General features: G+C 39.1%; 1 protein-coding gene across 2 annotated transcripts in view; it reads right to left on the reverse strand.

The window, feature by feature from the left end:
- Nucleotides 1-18,432, reverse strand: part of vipr1a (vasoactive intestinal peptide receptor 1a) — a 66,754-nt gene extending 48,322 nt beyond the window's left edge. Inside the window, exons 1-3 of one of the 2 annotated variants that reach the window (XM_017711356.2) lie at nucleotides 18,000-18,432; nucleotides 12,718-12,805; nucleotides 4,120-4,224 (exon numbers count right to left, since the gene is read on the reverse strand). In XM_017711356.2, coding sequence (XP_017566845.1) covers nucleotides 4,120-4,224; nucleotides 12,718-12,805; nucleotides 18,000-18,053 — 247 coding nt within the window. In that variant the 5' untranslated portion in view covers nucleotides 18,054-18,432. Of the gene's footprint in view, nucleotides 1-4,119; nucleotides 4,225-12,717; nucleotides 12,809-17,999 lie in introns of both variants that reach the window. The other variant, XM_037530865.1, reaches the window with a different exon arrangement.
- Nucleotides 18,433-19,307: the final 875 nt, after the last annotated feature.

Genomic DNA, 19,307 nt, shown 5'->3' on the forward strand with positions numbered 1-19,307 from the left:
GTAGGTGAGTAAAGGGATGAAGATGAATGTTGAATGCAACATTTCTTCTAGACTAGTAAGAAAACAGGGGGAGGAGTGAAGAGAGAGGAGGGACTGGGTACGAATTTGACAGATCATCATCTTACATATTGTTCCCTTAAGAGTGCTTGTAAAGGGGAGTTATTGCACACTGTACAAAATAGTTTGAATCAGGCTGAATTATGCTATATCAACTTCTGATTTGAACCTCAAGTAAGTCAAAAGTTTAAGGCAGCCCTTTTCACAGTGCATTATTGTCTGTAGTTTAGTTAGATGCTGCTTGCTACTTGCGTTAGCCACTTGTTGCAGGAACCTACTATTCACTCAAGAGGGTGTGATAGCTAGTGGCCCACTTTAATAGTAGGAATTAAATAAAATTTTTCTGTAAAATTTTTAATATTTATAACCGTGCTGATGGGGTTTTTATAAAACATGGTTGAAATAATTTGTCACCAATGACCACATTATTTTGGGTAGTTAATCATGATTAATCACATTTGCTCCAATTTGACCCCTAAGAACAGATTTGTTTCTCATTTCAAATTCTAGCTATAATGTTATTAAATTTTATAGCTATATGAGCCAGCAAAACCTTTCAAAGAGTGAACATTTCCAGTTTTCATCACTGTTTGTAGCCTCTTGCTCACATACTGCTAGGTTACATCTTGCTTCTATGAAAACCAGTTTCCACTTACTGTTGTGTTTGATATTTTGCTGCTTGTTGATTTATATATACATCTCCTGTGAGCATTGTGCAGAGCAGTCTGATAAAGGCATCCTCCTGTGCTGACGTTACTGATATTAATGACATTATCAGCATAAGCACTGTCATAAAATTACAGTAACTGCAAATAACTATTTTCATTAAGAGAGCTGTCAATGGAACTCGCCACTGAAAATTTAAATGAAACACAGATGCAGAGTCAGTCATAGCAACATAAAGCACATTAGCAGCTGGGCTTCAGGGTGGAACTACAAATGGTCTAATGGATCAAACTAGGAAAATGCATTAACAGAGTTAAAAAATTTGTTCCATTCACCATTTATCACAATAATGTCTTATTAACATCTTAACATTAACTCTCCAAGTTGTTATCTAAGATCAAAATAGTAATCTTAGATTAAACTTAATGTAATAAGTTAATATGACCTAACCCTTAAAGTCGAGAATTTGCTTTCGTTTTGCTGTAATATTCAAATGGAATTACAACCCCAATTCCAATGAAGTTGGGACGCTATGTAAAACATAAATAAAAACAGAATACGATGATTTGCAAATCCTTTCAACCTATATTCAATTGAATACACTACAAAGACAAGATATTTAATGTTCAAACAGATAAACTTTAGTGTTTTTTGCAACTATTCACTCCTTTTGAATTTGATGCCTGCAACACGTTCCAAAGAAGTTGGGACAGGGGTAACAAAAGACTGGGAAAGACCACCTGTTTGGACCACCTGTTTGGAACATTCCACAGGTGAACAGGTTAATTGGAAACAGGTGAGTGTCATGATTGGGTATAAAGGGAGCATCCCTGAAAGGCTCAGTCATTCACAAGCAAGGACGGGGCAAGGTTCAACACTCTGTGAACAACTGCATGAGCAAATAGTCCAACAGTTTAAGAACAACGTTTCTCAACGTGCAAATGCAAGGAATTTAGGGATTTCATCATCTACAGTCCATAATATCATCAAAAGATTCAGAGAATCTGGAGAAATCTCTGCAAGTAAGCGGCAAGGCAGAAAACCAACATTGAACGCCCGTGACCTTCGATCCCTCAGTCGGCACTGCATTAAAAACCCACATCATTCTGTAATGGATGTTACCACATGGGCTCAGGAACACTTCAGAAAACCACTGTCAGTGAACACAGTTCGTCGCTCCATCTATAAGTGCAAGTTAAAACTCTGCCATGCAAAGCGAAAGCCAGAAATCAACAACACACAGAAATGCTGCCGGCTTCTCTGGGCCCAAGCTCATCTGAGATGGACTGATGCAAAGTGGAAAAGTGTCCTGTGGTCTGATGAGTCCACATTTCAAATTGTTTTTGGAAATCATGGACGTCGTGTCCTCCGGGCCAAAGGGGAAAAGGACTGTCCGGATTGCTATCAGTGCAAAGTTCAAAAGCCAGCATCTCTGTGATTCTAGTAATGCATTTGCATGGCTGAGCAGCTGCACTTAAGCCTAATATCATTATGCACAATACCAAGCTTTACCAAATCCCACAGGCACACTCCAGAATCTAGTGCAAAGTCTTTCTAGAAGAGTGGAGCATGCAGCTGGTTTAGGAAGACCACATAAAACAAGCTCATACAGATGTGATGATTGTTTGTCCACATACTTTTGGCCATTTTGGCTGAAACTTTGGCTGAAAATGTACTGAAAGTACTGAAAATGTGCTAGTGTGTTTCATATCATTGCTGTCAGAACAAAATCTCCAATTTTGCTTTTCTGTTTTTCACATAATTTTAAAGTACCCGTTGTCCTATACATTGTGTGTAAATTTCATGATGAATGGACCAAAAGAAATGACCCTAAATTACTTGGAAAAAAGTATGGTTCCATTGTCTTACATTAAAACTAGAGTATGTTTTTTCCTTCTCCTGTAAAGTTCCCATTTCAGAGGAAAACAAGGTTTTGATCCAACCACAGCAATATGTTAATTTAGACCACAAAGCATGGGCTTCAGTCCAGAAAATTGACCATCTGCCAAAGTAGTTTTAAAGATGTTCATGATCAGTGCATCTCAAGTGTTTATAAGGGGCAGTCTTGCTCAGTAGGCAAATGATTAAACCTTTGCTGCTACACTTTTGCCTCTCCTAAAAAGGTAAAGTCAAGATACACATATCATCCCTTAATCTACATTCCAGAACCTTCCAATGATATACAACCCTAATTCCAATGAAGTTGGGATGTTATGCAAAACATAAATAAAAACAGAATACGATGATTTGCAAATCAAAGTGGCATGTTTACTACTGTGATACATCACCTTTCCTTTTACCAACATTCATTAAGTGTTTGGGAACTGAGGAGACTAATTGTTGAAGCTTTCTAGGCCGGAATTCTTTCCCGTTCTTGCTTGATGTACAACTTCAGTTGCTCAACAGTCCGGGGTCTCCGTTGTCGTATTTTGCGCTTCATAATGTGCCACACATTTTCAATGGGAGACAGATCTGGACCGTAGGCAGGCCAGTCTAGTACTGCACTCTTTTACTATGAAGCCACGCTTCATAGTAAAATATGTTTTAAAAATATGTAAAATAAGTAAAAATATGTTTTCTCTGGGTACTATTTTGCCTTATAACCCTCCAAATGTTATAGAGTAGTGTAGTTATAATGATGACTTTGTGTAAAAACTGTATTCGATTCCATTTTAAATGCATTAAATGCTTTGGACGTCTGGTTCCTATCACCACCAATGTGAACAGGTCTGACTTGTTTTGTTTCTCTAGAATGGAAAATTGCACATCAAACCACTCTGAATGACTATGTTTACATATTAACCATTTAATTATGTAGAATTAAAAACAAAACAGATGAATTCCCTTTCAAGCATTAAATTCTGTTGCTAAGGACAGACCAAGGAGAAAATGCTTCTTCACAGACCAAAAGAAAACTGAAAAGCTCACGACTGTTCTGTTCTGTTTTGCTGTTTATTTTTTTGTTACATGTCCTGAGCAAAAGAAAAATAAAATGATCTTGGTTCTACCCTTAACTCCCTCCAGTCAATCTTGTCACAGCAGAGACCTCCAGAGACAAATGTATCACAATAAGAGAAGGTCTAGGCCTCTGCTCGGTAACATATAGATCCCTAGGGTCCCACACATTCTGACTCAGGCCATCTCCTCTTCTCTCTTCCTCTCTTTTTATTAAAGAAAGTGGAGTTAGCTACCTGTTACAAACACACTAATTACGCCACTGCCTCAAACCTCGCTTGCGTTATTTACTGAATGTTGAACAGTATTGCACACAAAACTGTGGGTGGTCTGAGAGAATGTTTTTGTTTCCCTTTAAGAGCAAGTCTCTACATAGCAAAATTCTTCAGCATCTTCCTTGGAGAAAAGATGATTAGAGGTTTATACTGATGCTGATATTACCTCTTTTGTCACTGACATGGCTGAAGTAACTGGGGCAAGGAATGGTGACCAGCTGTCCAACGTTAGCCGACGGCCAGCACGCAAAGTCCCATTTACTGCTGCAGCCTGGGAAAACAGGAAATCATTAATGTTTAACGAGCAGTTTCAGTCATTCCTATTAGCATTCCTACTAGTTCCTTCTATTGATATTCATGTAGCCACGTTTACATGCAGCCTTATAATCCGTTAATAATCCGACTAATAGGGGCAGTCGTGGGCTGGAGGTTACGGATCTGGCCCTGTGACTGGAAGGTTGCCGGTTCGGTCCCCCGGGCCGACAGTCCATGACTGAGGTGCCCTTGAGCAAGACACCTAACCCCCAACTGCTCCCCGGGCACCGTGGATAGGGCTGCCCACCACTCCGGCCAAGTGTGTGCTCACTGCCCCCTAGTGTGTGTGTTCACTAGTGTGTATGTGGTGTTTCACTTCACGGATGGGTTAAATGCGGAGGTGGAATTTCCCCGGGTGTGGGATTAAAAAGTATCACTACTAATAGCTCAATCGGAACAGAATACATCAATGTAAACATTGGCCGATTGAGGCCATTTGGAATACAATTTCGATCTGATTGAATGAGGTGGGTAATCCTGTAAATAATCTGCTAAGAAGAATAATATCCGTTTAAACAAGTGCATCTGATTATATTCCCAATCAGAACATTTAAGACCATTCTGCATGTTCGTTGCATTGTAGCAAAAGTTTATAACGTTCAACACGGCGGAGCAGAAACTGGTCTGCAGAGGAGACGAAGTTTATGCTCTGATCTTGAAAAGACAGTAGTGGGACGGATGTCCATCTTATCTGTCTCAGAACTCGACGTCTTCCTCATGGCCTTCTTCAATAAGTACACATGAAGGACGTTTTTCTGAGTCTGACATATTTTTATAATTAAAAAGACAAGCGCGCCAACTGAAAACTCATCTCACTGGACCTCATGTGATGGTCGCTGTCATGGCAACCTTTACTCCAAGTTGTTCTCCACGCGTCATTTTGGATGCAATTACTTGTAGTGCACAGGTAAACAAAGATTTTCCATCAGATTGTTGAGTAGAGTGAACATATAAACACCTCGGTCTTAATCTGTAATCGGATGTTTTCAACTGGACTGGCAAAAACCTTTGCATGTAAACACAGACACTGTTAGATATACATTTACCTTTCCCCATTCAGCACTGACTTATAAAATGTACAGTGGGAACAGGAGTGGTGCAAAAAAAAAACCTGCAATCAGACTGAGCTACTAAAACCATTATTTAATAACATGTATCTGTAAACCTATTCATGAGTTTTTGTGACTGTATCTTTTTCATTTGGTTTGGTTGGTTTCACACCACAACAGCTAATTTTGACCAAATTGCACACAGAGGTTCCAGTATTGTTCAGAAATTTTGCAGACATGCACATTTACCACCATGACAATATAAATAGAAAATAGAGATGCTTCATGTATACAGTATATCACAAAACAAAACAGTAATACTAAACTTTACTAGGTTGCTAATGCTTGGTCAAACATATGCAAAAGCAAATTCTGGAGTTTGTTGGCTACTGGGGACCTACAGTTGCCCTATTCTGGGCCAGAGTGTACACAGGTCAGCTGTGTAATCTTTGCCTCATGTCAATATTTGTGGTCCAATTCTGGAGTGATTGGCATGGCTCAACAATGTATTTGGGCCAGTTTTGGGCCACATTGGTTAGTTCTATGAACAACAGTTAATTTTTCAACAGTTCAACATCAGTATGTGATTTTTTTAAGTACAATGCCTATTTCACATATCACAAGGATATTTCACATCCTTTCAGACCCATAGCACTGAGTTGTCTTCTCACAGTGGAAGGATGGAGAGAAACACCTGTGGATGTTTTCAGATCTGAAGCAGCTTGATTTTCTCCTCTCTCTCACAGATGAAAGATGAAGTGCTATTTATCTGATGGGAACTGTTTCGGTTGTCTACCAGGTCTCGCACAGGTGTTAGGGGTCCCATGTTCTTTCTGTCTCTATAATTAACTTGTAAAACAACGTTTGACCAGAATATTCACAAAAATTACAAGAATGAATGTCCATGTTACTCTTTTAGTAAGAGGAATTCGACTTTTATTATATTGTGGCAGTGAACAAAAATTTTAAAACCCTTATTTTGCAGAGATGACGGCAGTTTTTGTGATCAAAAGGAAATACTTCCTTAACTTTATGATTTATTCTGTGCTGATGGTGGACTTTTTGCCTTTCTGAGAACCAACAATACAGACATTCACCACAGCTTTGGTCTGATATACATCAGCGTCCACAGACTTCCGTGGCATTTCTGAGGGTCATCATCTAATCACCTGTCTTGTAGCAGATTCAACAAGAAAACAAGCCAAATAAGCGGCTGTTCATTCACTGTTATTTTCTTTTAGTTACTTTGGAGCAGACAAAGCAATCAAGAATGTTATCGCTTGGGAGAGTGTGCAGACATCGCATGCCTAATAGTACAAGAAAACAATCTGCATATTGCTGTATTGCTTATTACTCGGGAGGCCTTTCTGTCTTTGAACAGGCTTCAACTTCAAAGCACCACCACCTGTCATTACTTTGTCTATTAAAAACATAATCAATAGTAGATTAGTTTTGTCTGGATGAGGGAATAGACAGCACTTTCTTTTGATTAGCCACATGCATGGGAGTAAGGCAGAACAACTCTTATTAATGTCAACAAACAGATGCTCACTTTATTCACACGCCTCCGTTTTTTTAACATTACGTCTACTTCAGATTACAGGCTGTATGAATGAGTCACATCAAATGGTGGTATGGATTTCCAGGTATGACTATGATTTCTTTTTGTGTTTATAATTTAATTCGATTTCTGATAAGATATCTTGTTTCTATAGAAGTCTAATAATTTACTACACAGATTGTAGTTAGGCTCCGATACATAAACGTTCTCCAGTGGAACTTTTCCAACTCCTGCATATCAGCCTTCTAACAAAACAAGCCTCTACAAGTACAAACTTCAGAAAAATCCATCATCTGAGTGTGGAAGCTTGGATAACATGAGGCCCACCCTCTCCCTGCCCACTGTACTCTGACTGGATGCACCCAGATGCTAAGCTCTGATCACTGATGGTAGGATACATGAAGTAAATGAGAGGCTGGAACGAGAGTGATCACTGTATCAGTGATACAGTTTGAAATTTTTCAGCATTGTACAACCCCAATTCCAATGAAGTTGGGACGTTGTGTAAAACATAAATAAAAACAGAATACGATGATTTGCAAATCCTTTTCAACCTATATTCAATTGAATACACTACAAAGACACTAATTGTTGAAGCTTTGTAGGTGGAATTCTTTTCCATTCTTGCTTGATGTACAACTTCATTTGCTCAACAGTCCGGGGTCTTCATTGTCGTATTTTGCACTTCATAATGTGCCACACATTTTCAATGGGAGACAGGTCTGGACTGCAGGCAGGCCAGTCTAGTACCCGCACTCTTTTACTACGAAGCCACGCTGTTGTAACACATGCAGAATGTGGCTTGGCATTGTCTTGCTGAAATAGGACGTCCCTGAAAAAGACGTTGCTTGGATGGCAGCAGATGTTGCTCCAAAACCTGTATGTACCTTTCAGCATTAATGGGGCTTTCACAGATGTGCAAGTTACCCCTGCCATGGGCACTAACATACCTCCACACCATCAGAGATGCTGGCTTTTGAACTTTGCGCTGATAACAATCTGGACAGTCCTTTTCCCCTTTGGCCCAGAGGACACGACGTCCATGATTTCCAAAAACAATCTGAAATGTGGACTCGTCAGACCACAGGACACTTTTCCACTTTGCGTCAGTCCATCTCAGATGAGCTTGGGCCCAGAGAAGTCAGCGGCGTTTCTGGGTGTTGTTGATATCTGGCTTTCGCTTTGCATGGCAGAGTTTTAACTTGCACCTGTAGATGGAGCAACGAACTGTGTTCACTGACGATGGTTTTCTGAAGTGTTCCTGAGCCCATGTGGTAATATCCTATTCTATTGGTCCATTCATCAGGTAATCAAGGTATACGGTATTCATACGACCATGACAATTTTTTATTGCAGAGGTGGCAAGCCCTGGTCCTGGAGATGTACCACCCTGCACAGTACAACTCCAATCATAATCTAACACACCTGATCCAGGTGATTATGGCCTTCAAGGGCACTATATGAATCAGGGGTGTTGCTCGCCTGTCTCCACGCGCATATGAACTTGAGTGAGATTGCAGTCTCCTCTCTAATTAATCTGAAATGTGTTGTATCGGGTTGAAATCAGGACTCTGTGCAAACCAGTCGAGTTCTTCCACACCAAACTCACTCATCCATGTCTTTATGTACCTTGCTTTGTGTACTGGTGTGCAGTCATGTTGGAACAGGAAGGGGCCATCCCCAAACTGTTCCCACAAAGTTGGGAGCCTGAAATTGTCCAAAATCTCTTGGTTAGCAGAAGCATTAAGAGTTCCTTTCACTGGAACTAAGGGGCCGAGCCCAACCTCTAAAAAACCACCCCCCACCATAATCCCCACTCCACCAAACTTTATACTTGGCACAATGCAGTCAGACAAGTACTGTTCTCCTCGCAACCGTCAAACCCAGAGTCATCCATCGGATTTCCAGACAGAGAAGCGTGATTCGTCACTCCAGAGCATCACTGCATTTGACGCTTTGCATTACGCTTGGTGATGTCAGGCTTGGATGCAGCTGCTTGGCCATGGAAACCCTGGATGAGCTGATCTGAAGGCCACATGAAGTTTGGAGGTCTGTAGCGACTGAATCTGCAGAAAGTTGGTGACCTCTGTGCAGTATGCGCCTCAGCATCTTCTGACCCCTCTCTGTCATTTTACATGGCCTACTACTTCATGGCTGAATTGCTGTCATTCCCAATCACTTCCACTTTGTTATAATACCACTGACACATGACTGTGGAATGTAGTGAGGAAATTTCACGACTGGACTTGTTGCACAGGTGGCGTCCTATCACGGTACCATGCTTGAATTCACTGAGCATCTGTAAGTGACCCATTCTTTCACAAATATTTGTAGAATCAGTCTGCAGGCCTAGGTGCTTGGTTTTATACACCTGTGGCCATGGAAATTATTGGAACACTTGAATTCATCATCTAATTTAATCAACTAATCATTTCTAGTCCACTAAAAATATCAGTTTTTATTGACTCTATAGTCCAAATGACTATACTTTTCCTACTGTTCTCGATTGCTAGCTAGCATGCTTTCAATCATGTTTATTTCTGACAGCATGTTGACTAGTGTGTCATCTGTCCCAGGCAGAAGAAACTGCACCAGGTGTTAAAATTGGGGTGTTAAGAGATTTCTAAATAGCTTAATATAGGATCACTTTATTTAGCATCTAAAACATAGGCTGTGTTTCAAATACCCTACTACACACCACACTGCTGGCACACTGACTGTGCCCAAAAATAGTATGCAGTGTGTGACCACCAACATGAGTTTCTACAGCACGCCAAAGATACCTTGATGATATACTACTCCAGCTAAATATTCCAGTATGCAGTGAGAACTGTCTTTGTGATATACTGTATCCCAAAATGCACACTTTACATGTTATATGATTTTTTTTTCTTTGATTTGACTTCGATTTTTGACAAACATGGCTTTTGGCCAAACAACTCTATCTTTGACACATCTCTCCAAAACACACTGTTCCAGAAAGTCTGGGTTCTTGCCTAGATGTTTATTTAATAAAAAATAAATAATAGTAACAATTATTATTATTATAATGTGTCTTGAGCTTTCATTATTTTTGTGGAATATTTCATTATTTTACATAGTATTCAACATAATTTTTTACATGAAGACTGAAGTTTGCAGGAAAAAATGGCATTTTATTATTTATATTTTACTGTCAATAGTAGAAAAGTCACAATAAACAACACACCAGGAGGAATAAGCACAACCATAAATTATTAGTCATACTCTTCACAGATACTCCAACACAGAAAAGACAAAAATGCCATTTTAAATGTATTTTATCTTTAACAAACATATCATGTCATGATGTCAAGCGAATGAGCTTGATTGACTGTGCCTGTGGCATGGCCTCCTACCCTATCCTAAAGGCCAATATATGCAAACACAAATCATCAGTTTATAAAAGTGTCTTATAAATCTACACCATCAGAAGGTACGAGGGGCTACCTCTGACCTTTACTCTGGTCCATTCCAGAGGAGCTGAAACGCCTGTCTTCAATTTTAATATCTTTAGTTGAACACACCGTTTTCTCCAGTGTTGATAAATGTAACAGAAATTCCAGCTAATATTATAATGTTGTTGATAAGATCATCATTTTAAGATATACTGCTGTATTTTTCATGCTTTTTTTAAAGGCAGGCAGATTCAGTTCTTCTACTGTTCAAGGTTCCATCCCCTGTTCTGAAGAGTGAAGAGTGAAGCACAGCATGTGTTGATGAGGATTCCAGTGACTCATCACATTAGATGCTCGCTAATTAAAAAAAATAATGATTCTCATGAAGTTGCTTCAAAGTATTTCGCTACTTTGAACTAGCTGTTGCTTCAAAGTGCTTTCAGTGCTGATATTTTTCTTTCTTTGGAAAGGCTGTAGCTCAGCCACATCCAGAAGAGAACAGGTGGTTAAAAAAAAGCAATAAATAAGAAAATAAGAAAAATGAAGGTGGTCAGAACTTGTCTATAATATAGACACATTCCCCAAACTGTAGCAAAACAATGCTATATTCTTCCTATTATACCAGAACAACATTCTCTACTGTTCAAGTCTACGATTTTGCCCACAACATTTGATTAGGCAGATTAGATCTTTATACATTTAACAAGGAAAACCCCACTTTCAACACTTTCTCGAAATAACAGATTTTGATGTATTACACAAACACTGATAACATCTCAAAACTCCCCCATTCATGTGTGAAATTAAGCAGCAACATTTTGAATTGGTTGTTTTCGCGGTGTCATATCTATCTATTGGGCCTGGAGCAACCCTGCTAAGTGAGCTGTTAAAGGGCCCATTTCATGGAAAAATGAATGTTCCTCACTTTTATTAATAAAAAAATATGTTTATGTAAACATTATTTAATTAATTATTAAAATATTACATTTGTTAAAACATAAAACATAAATGCTTTGCTTTTGTGATGTCACAAAAAAAACACATTTATAAAATGATGCCTATTGAGTCTATAGCAGTTTAGCCCCACACATTCAGACTGAAGTTATGAACTGCTTTTTGAATAAGGTACATCATGAGGGGCAGCCAATCTGAATACACATCATCTACATATATCAACCTTAAAGGCGCAGTAACAAAAACCTCTTTTGTTCTAAAGAAAGTGGTTGGAAAATGGTCATGAAGACAGGACAGGCATAACATTATGACCACCTCCTTTCTACACTTATTGTCCATTTTATCAGCTCCACTTACTGTATAGCTGCACTTTGTAGTTCTACAATTACAGACTGTAGTCCATCTGTTTCTCTGCATGCTTTGTTAGCCCCCCTTTACCCTGTTCTTCAGTGGTCAGGACCTCCATGGACCCTCACAGAGCAGGTACTGTTTGGGCTGTGGATCATTCTCAGCACTGCAGTAACACTGACGTGGTGGTGGTGTGTTAGTGTGTGTTGCGCTGGTCTGAGTGGATCAAACGCAGCAGCGCTGCTGGAGTTTTTAAACTCCTCAGTGTCACTGCTGGACTGAGAATAGTTCACCAACCAAAAATATCCAGCCCACAGCGTCTTGTGGGCAGCATCCTGTGACCGCTGATGAAGGTGACCTGACTTTACATCTACATAGTGGACTGACAAGGTAGGAGCGTCTAATAGAGTGGACAGTGAGTTGACGCAGTGTTTAAAAACTCTGCATTTAAAAGTTGTCCTTGCTTTCTTGAAATAAAAGTTTCAAGTTGTGTGTGAACATTGTGAAAGCTTCAAAACTCTGCTGTTCACATGTGGAAATTAAGCTTCAAAACAAATATAACCACCTTTTAACCCTACAGCAGCTTAGCCCTGCACATTAAAGATGAAACTAGGGGTGTTTCAGTTCAGAATAAGGTGCAACACAGGGCAGTCAGTCAGAACAGACGTCATTTACATATATCAGCCTTAAAGGTAACAAAAAAACTTTTTTGTTCTAAAGAGAGAGGTTGGAAAATGGTCATGTGAAAATGAATTATGACATAAACCCACACAAGTATCATTATTAGACCTCAGGGAATAAAATACAAGAAACATGTAGGACATTATGATCTCTTTTACAGGCTTTTTTTACTGCCTAATGCTTAATAAAGGTGCCATGTTCTTTATTCTTCACTCAAACTCAACTCAAAACCCCCTACCCCATCAGTTCAGTTCGTGATTTTGCCAGCGTAGCTTTGATTAGATGGATTAGATTTTAATTCTTTAATAGAGACGTTTGCTTATTAATGAAGAGGGAGCTGCACTAATAACGTTACACTGGCTAACAATCACAGGCAAACGCAGCAATCATATTCAGTTTTCCCAGTGGCTATTATTTATGCGCATGAAAAGTAAACAAACCTGATGTGACATTTTCCAACTTGGCCAGACACTCGTGTCGTTCCCTCTCCAGGTCTAGCTTGATCTCACACATCTGGACCGATAACATCTGCTTGAACAGATAGGGCCAAAGTTAGATTATTTTTTTTGCATTCAGTGCAGCAAACTGGACTGTTTCCTTTATTCATAGCATTTTCATTGACATTCACACAAAAGGTTACAGACAGCACTTTTATGAGTGAATGAAAACAAAAATTCCCTAATGAACACTGAATGGAAAAGCATGGGCTGCTTTATACCAAGCACAGAAATAGTCACAATTATTACTTGCAATGTACAGAGCGGATGTGCTGCCTAACGATGGCAACTTTTGTTGGATGTCAAAAAGGTGGGAGGTTTATAATAGGGAGCAAAGAGGATTGTATTTTGTCATTGCCATAAGAAAGCGTATCTCTGTAAGAATATAAGGAAGAAAAGAATAGTCTTGACTGTTGATGTAGAGTAAAAAATATCAAATTGCAACTAATTGTGAATTTCTCCTTTCTGCCCAATATTTGAAATTGTGGTTTGAAAATTATGCTCTAGGCCTTTTTTCACCAAGAAGATCATCACATCCCTTTGTCAGAGGACGTAATGCTAAATGTAAGGTGCCAGACTGAAGGTTCATATGTTCTAAGTTAGTAGTTGTAATTATTCCACTTAAAATGTAAGACAATGTTGAATAACGTAGAATATAATTAAAGCTAAACTAAGTATGTTGTAGGGATTTCTCAGGTGTAATTGCATGCAGTGTATGGGAATAACATTTTGTAACACGGACTGTGCTTTGGAGCCCTTCTCCAAGCAGACGAATCTGATGATTGCAAGCGTTTTGAATAAGAATCCAAAGAGAATGCAGTCAAAACTTCCAAGTGATCAAGTGATTGATCCACTATCGTCATCATATCTTCATTCTGCCTTCCGTCCGATGACCGCTGGGACAGGCTCCAGCATCCCCCTGCGACCCTGAGGGAGAAGCGGCTTAGAAAATGTGTGTGTGTGTGTGTGTGTGTGTGTGTGTGTGTGTGTGTGTGTTTAATGTTAATGTAATCTAAGAGTGTTTGTCATATAAACGGGAATGTTTTCAAACAGTAACCAAAAACACGGATTTACAATGCCTTCCTATGCTACACATTAAATCAATTCAATTAATCTCCTATTTAATTGGAATTCTAATTTTATATCTTGCATATTTTGCTATTTTTGTATTAAAAATGCTGGACATCTTTGCATTGCTTGAACCAATGACATGTGACAACATAATTCACTTCCCCAACCACCTTCCCTCTGCAGCCAGGGTCCAATTTTCCTTAAGGCATAATCTTCATTATGAGACAGTGTGATTCCTCCACAGAGCTCTAGAGGACTGTGAGATTTATTGCAGTTACTTTGGCAGATGGAGGTGCTCAGTGAAGGTATAAATCTTTTCTCCAACAGCAATTGTTAGCCTCAAACAAGAGCCATATGGCTGCAGAACAGTGCTACTACTGGTCTAAACCTTTTATATGAGGTGCAGGTGTTCATTTAATTAATTAAAAGTTCCATGTTCAGCCTGTAAGAGAACTGTACAGTCACTACGGTGCTAACTTAGCTATTTTAGTCTCATTTAGATTAGATATAACTGGCCTCCATGTATCGTCACCCATGATAACTTGGAAAAAAGGAAACTATATTGCCAACGTCAAGTGTTAACACTTCAAGGAAAGACATAGATGAGCATGAAATGGTTGAAACGTCCTTCAGCACATATACACTGATGCCTTAATAAGAGCTATAGCAGCCATATAAAAATGCTGTATGCGTCATAGCTTTTTGAATGGAGCTGTGACCAAGGACACTCCTGACTTTGAACATAACCAGCCAACAATGAAGGTGGTTGCCATGGCGTCACATCCATGAAAGGAAACCAATGCATCACTATTTTTAATCAAGCAAGCTTCACGACAATGTGTTCTGTTCTAGGTGGGCATGGCAACGCCGCAGCAACAATGCTCAACAATGCCAGATTCATACATTCAATTAAAAGGTGCTATATGTTCTCCAGAACTGTCATTTATGGTAGTGACAAAAGACAAGAGATTCTGATGCAAACGGGTTATACACTGGAAGATGCAATGGAAGAAATGAGAAAATGATATAAAATCCAATATAATTTCCACATATAGACAGTTACAGTGTTGTTTTAGCACTTGCTGTGTTAAATTAAACACCTCCAGAGTTAATCTTACACCCTCAGGATTGAACAATGACCTACAGTGTTGAATTATCAGCCTCAGAACTGAATGAATACTTTTGACTGTAAGGGCCATTTAACCCCTTCAGAACTGAATTGATAAAACAATTTTGAATGAACACTTACAGTCTCAAATTAACACCTACAGAACTGAACTAAAAGCTCCAGGACTGAATTAACAACCAAAACATTTCATCAATACCTGCTATGTCAAATGAACTGGATTTAACTAACACTTACAAGACTGAATTAACACCATTCAGATTGAATGAACACTTGTAGGGTTGAACCCATTTCTTCAGGTTGTGAATTCTGTCCTTAAGCTTTGAATTTATTCAGTGTTAAATGAACACCCTCAAATGTAATTAACTTCCTAGGAATTAAGTAACACCCTCAGGATTAAAGTAACACTTTCTATGTTATATCAACACATACAAGATTAAATTAGCACCTTCGGATTGAACAAACACTTGTAGGACGGAAACTATATTTTCTGGTTTCAATGATTTCCTTCAGCTTTCAGTTTATTCAGTGTCAAATTAACACCCACAGTTGAATTAACATCCTTGGAACTAAGTAATACCTTCAGGATTCAAGTAACACCTACAGCGCTGAATTAATACTTTAAGGATTGAACCTACAATGTTGAATTAACACCTACAAGATTAAATTAACACCTTCAGGTTGAACAAGCACGTGGGTTTGAAGCAATATCTTCTGGGTTGAATTACTTCCTTCAGCTTTCAATTTATTCAGTGTTAAATTAAAACCTGCAATTTAATTAACATCCTCAGGACTAAGTAACACCTTCAGGATTAAAGTAAATAGAACTAATACTTTAAGGATTGAATTTACAATGCTGAATTAACACTTATATGACTGACTCTCAGGACTGAATTATCTATTTACTGAATTAACCTACAGTTTTGAAAAAAAAATTCAGGTTAATTTAACACCTACAGGTTTTAATTAACACAATCAGAGTGGGTTGAATCCACACCTACAATGTTGAATTAATACTAACTGGGCTGATCATTCACCACCTTCAAGAGATTTGAATTAACAGCCAAAGGTTTGAATCAACACCATGAGTGCATTTCAATTAGGCTGGAGACTTGTTTAAGTCAATGAGGTATAGAATTGATAAAATACATCATTTAACATATAAGTGACCGACTTGTTGAATCAAGAGTCTGGATGTTGGTCACACAATACGCTCTTAATAACACACAGGAAAGTCTCAAACACTGTATACCCATGTACAGTATTTCTTTTGTCTACAGCTGGACTTTAAAAGAATGCTGAGAGTGTTAATGCAACACTGCAGACTTTAATGTATTTAAAAATGAGGACTTTCCATCTTGCATCTGTTTACGTTACAGTCTGCTAATCGTACGTTTGCTCCAGAGGAAATTCTCTCAAACCTCAGGCCTCCTCGGTGTTTTGCAATCATCTAGCACATTGTGCCCACTGAAAAACTAGTCAATACAAATCGCTACATGAGGTTAAATAAGAATGAAATCGCCTTTAGGTTTAAGAGCTTTCTCTAAATTGTGGTAAGAGTACACCTAAACAGTTTTAAAGTTGTATTTTCTATGAGTTCTTCAATCGGAACAGTTACAGCAGTCCAGACAGCCCAAATATGAAAAAATCTAACTTTTATAATTATTTAATTAAACTTACAGTGCAAAACATTTCATACGATATACAGTGTGAGAATAAGGCAATCTCAAGCACTGAAAAGCAGTACTATAAAACACATTATATGTCCAAATGTATAGCCAGCCCCTCTAATAAGTAAATTCAGTCACTTTAAGGTGGACCCATTTCTTCCACATGCCTTCAGTTGAACACAGCTTGTATAATCCTCATACAAAAGTATTGCTAGTAGAATAAGCCGCTTTAGGTAGCCATGCCCAGTGTCAAGGGTTCTTTTTAGCACTAAATGGTTCTTCTATGGTTACAAGCTTGATATCATAACAGTAGAAGAACACTTTTGGTTTATATAAAACCATTTAGAATCTGAAGAACCATTTCACCAGGCAAAGAAGTAGTTAAGCACACATAAGAATCGTTGAGACTTCATAGTTTTATATAGTAAAGCTCAATTTACTAAAGAACCCCTTAAGAACCTCCTTTCTAAAGGTGTGTATAAAAGCAGGTTTCATGTTTAAATGGTTCTCTGTGTGGTAAAATGGTTCTTCAGACTGATGGGGAATGTGTCGTATTTGCTTCTATATAGAACCTTTTTGAAGAGGGTTCTATACAGCACCAAAAAGGGTTCTTCTATTTTTATGATGCTAAGTTTGTAATGTTATAGGCTATAGAACTCTATATAGACCACATGGTTCTAAATAGAATCATTCCCTTCACAAAAGAACCCCTAAAGAGCCGTATTATGTAAGAGTGTAGATTGTTAAATGCATGTGTTATGCATATATGTCAATCTGCTAAAACATCATATATAAATAAATACATAAATCCATATACTGAAACAGACGGTTGTTCAGGGGTTCTTTAGTAATGACAGTGGTTCTACATGGAACCATGAATACTCAAAGAAATATGCTTCTTCGCATGGCGAAATGGTTCCTCAGTTTGACACCGAATGTGTCGTATATGGTTCTGTATAGAACCTTTTTGAGATTGGTTCTAAATAGCCGCCAAAAGGTTCTCCTACCGATACACGCTTGGCATCATAAGAATAGCAGAAAGCTTTTTGGTGCTATATGGAACCATTTTCGAAAAAGTTCTATCTAGAACCTTATACAACACATTCTCCATCAACCTGAAGAACCATTCCACTATGCAAAGAACTATTAATCATGCAAATGGTTCTTTGAGGGTTCGTGGCTCTATATAGAACCACTGCCTTTACTAAAGAACCCTTTTTAAAGAGTGCGGGTCGGATTCCTGTATGGAAGTGTATCTAGAACACTGTGAACTAGGCGTGCAGTTAATGTAAAACTGGAAGGCTGCTCACTGGATCACTCATTAGGTCTGAGTGAGATGACCGTCTGTATAGACTCACCGGTCCGAGCGAACAGGTCAAAACCAGCACGAGGATCCGTTTGGCTGCGTCCATTGCGGTCTCTGCTCCTTCAGCGCGCGACGGACGGACAGAGCTGCTGCTTTTCTGCTCCTTCTTCTTCTTTTTCCTGTGTCCTCAAAAAAAACCGCCCTGACTGCTGCGGAGACGGTCTAACAGGAGCAAACTTTACGGCTGTCCCCAAACTACCAGCGCGCGTGCGCACGAGCGGACTCACTCTGAAGTTCTGCCCCGCGCGAGCCCCGAGGGGGTATTTTCACAAATCAAGATCTCTCCGAAAATTAAAGCGCGAAGTAAAGACTGACCAATAGGAGGAGAGATAGGACACGCTGCTACTGGACGGCTACTGGTCCGCACTTTCAGCTTCTGTCCAGTTTTGTGAGGAGCGATGTTCTGAGAAATCCCCCGCCCCCACCTGAAGTGCCACCCGCAGCCTCGCGATCCACGCCATGCACGCGAAAGCTGCTCGAGACTGGCTCGAGACAGGCTTCCGGCGGCAGCCAATGAGCGCTCGCGGTCTGCAGGCGGAGGTAAACAGGTGAACGGCAGGAGGGGGGAGGGGCGTGGCTTCTGCGATGGTTCCTTTCACTTAGGAACGACAGTGGCTTTGTATAGAACCATGAACACTCAAAGAACCGTTTGCATGCTTAAAGGGCTCTTTAGATTGGTGGAGAATGTGTTGAACATGGTTCTACAAGTTTGCAAATGGTACACAGCACCGAAAAGGTTCTTCTATTGTTATAATGTGAAGCTTATAACGATAGAAGAATAGAACAACACAACAGAACCCGTTTGAAGCTATATAGAACCATTTTCAAAAAGGTTCTCTATGGATCCATATACAACATATACTCCATCAGTGTGAAGCACTGCTCCACAATGTAAAGAACCATTAAAGGCATGAAAGTGGTTCTTTTAGTATTCATGGTTCATTTTCAATTGAATGTTTAATTTCTTCTCTTTTAAATCGACAGCTTTGTGTTTTTTTAATTTCTATTCTTTTACATTCTTTTTAAAGTTTAATTAGAATGATCTTTGTGTTCTCATTTGTCAAGCACTTTGAATGACCACAGTGATAAAGGGTGCTATATGAATAGAATTGCTTTGTCGCACCTCAATGACGTACCATAATTCACCTAAAAATGTAGTGGAAGGGGTTTATGAGATCCCTTAATCTTGTATTGTGTCTATGGAAATACTTAAGACTGACTTTCATGTGACATTCGGTGCACAATATGTAGTGAGGTAGGGAATGCAGTCAAAACTTCCAAGTGATCAAGTGATTGATCC

Source organism: Pygocentrus nattereri, chromosome 19 (assembly GCF_015220715.1).
Source record: "Pygocentrus nattereri isolate fPygNat1 chromosome 19, fPygNat1.pri, whole genome shotgun sequence".
Taxonomy (NCBI): Eukaryota; Metazoa; Chordata; class Actinopteri; order Characiformes; family Serrasalmidae; genus Pygocentrus; species Pygocentrus nattereri.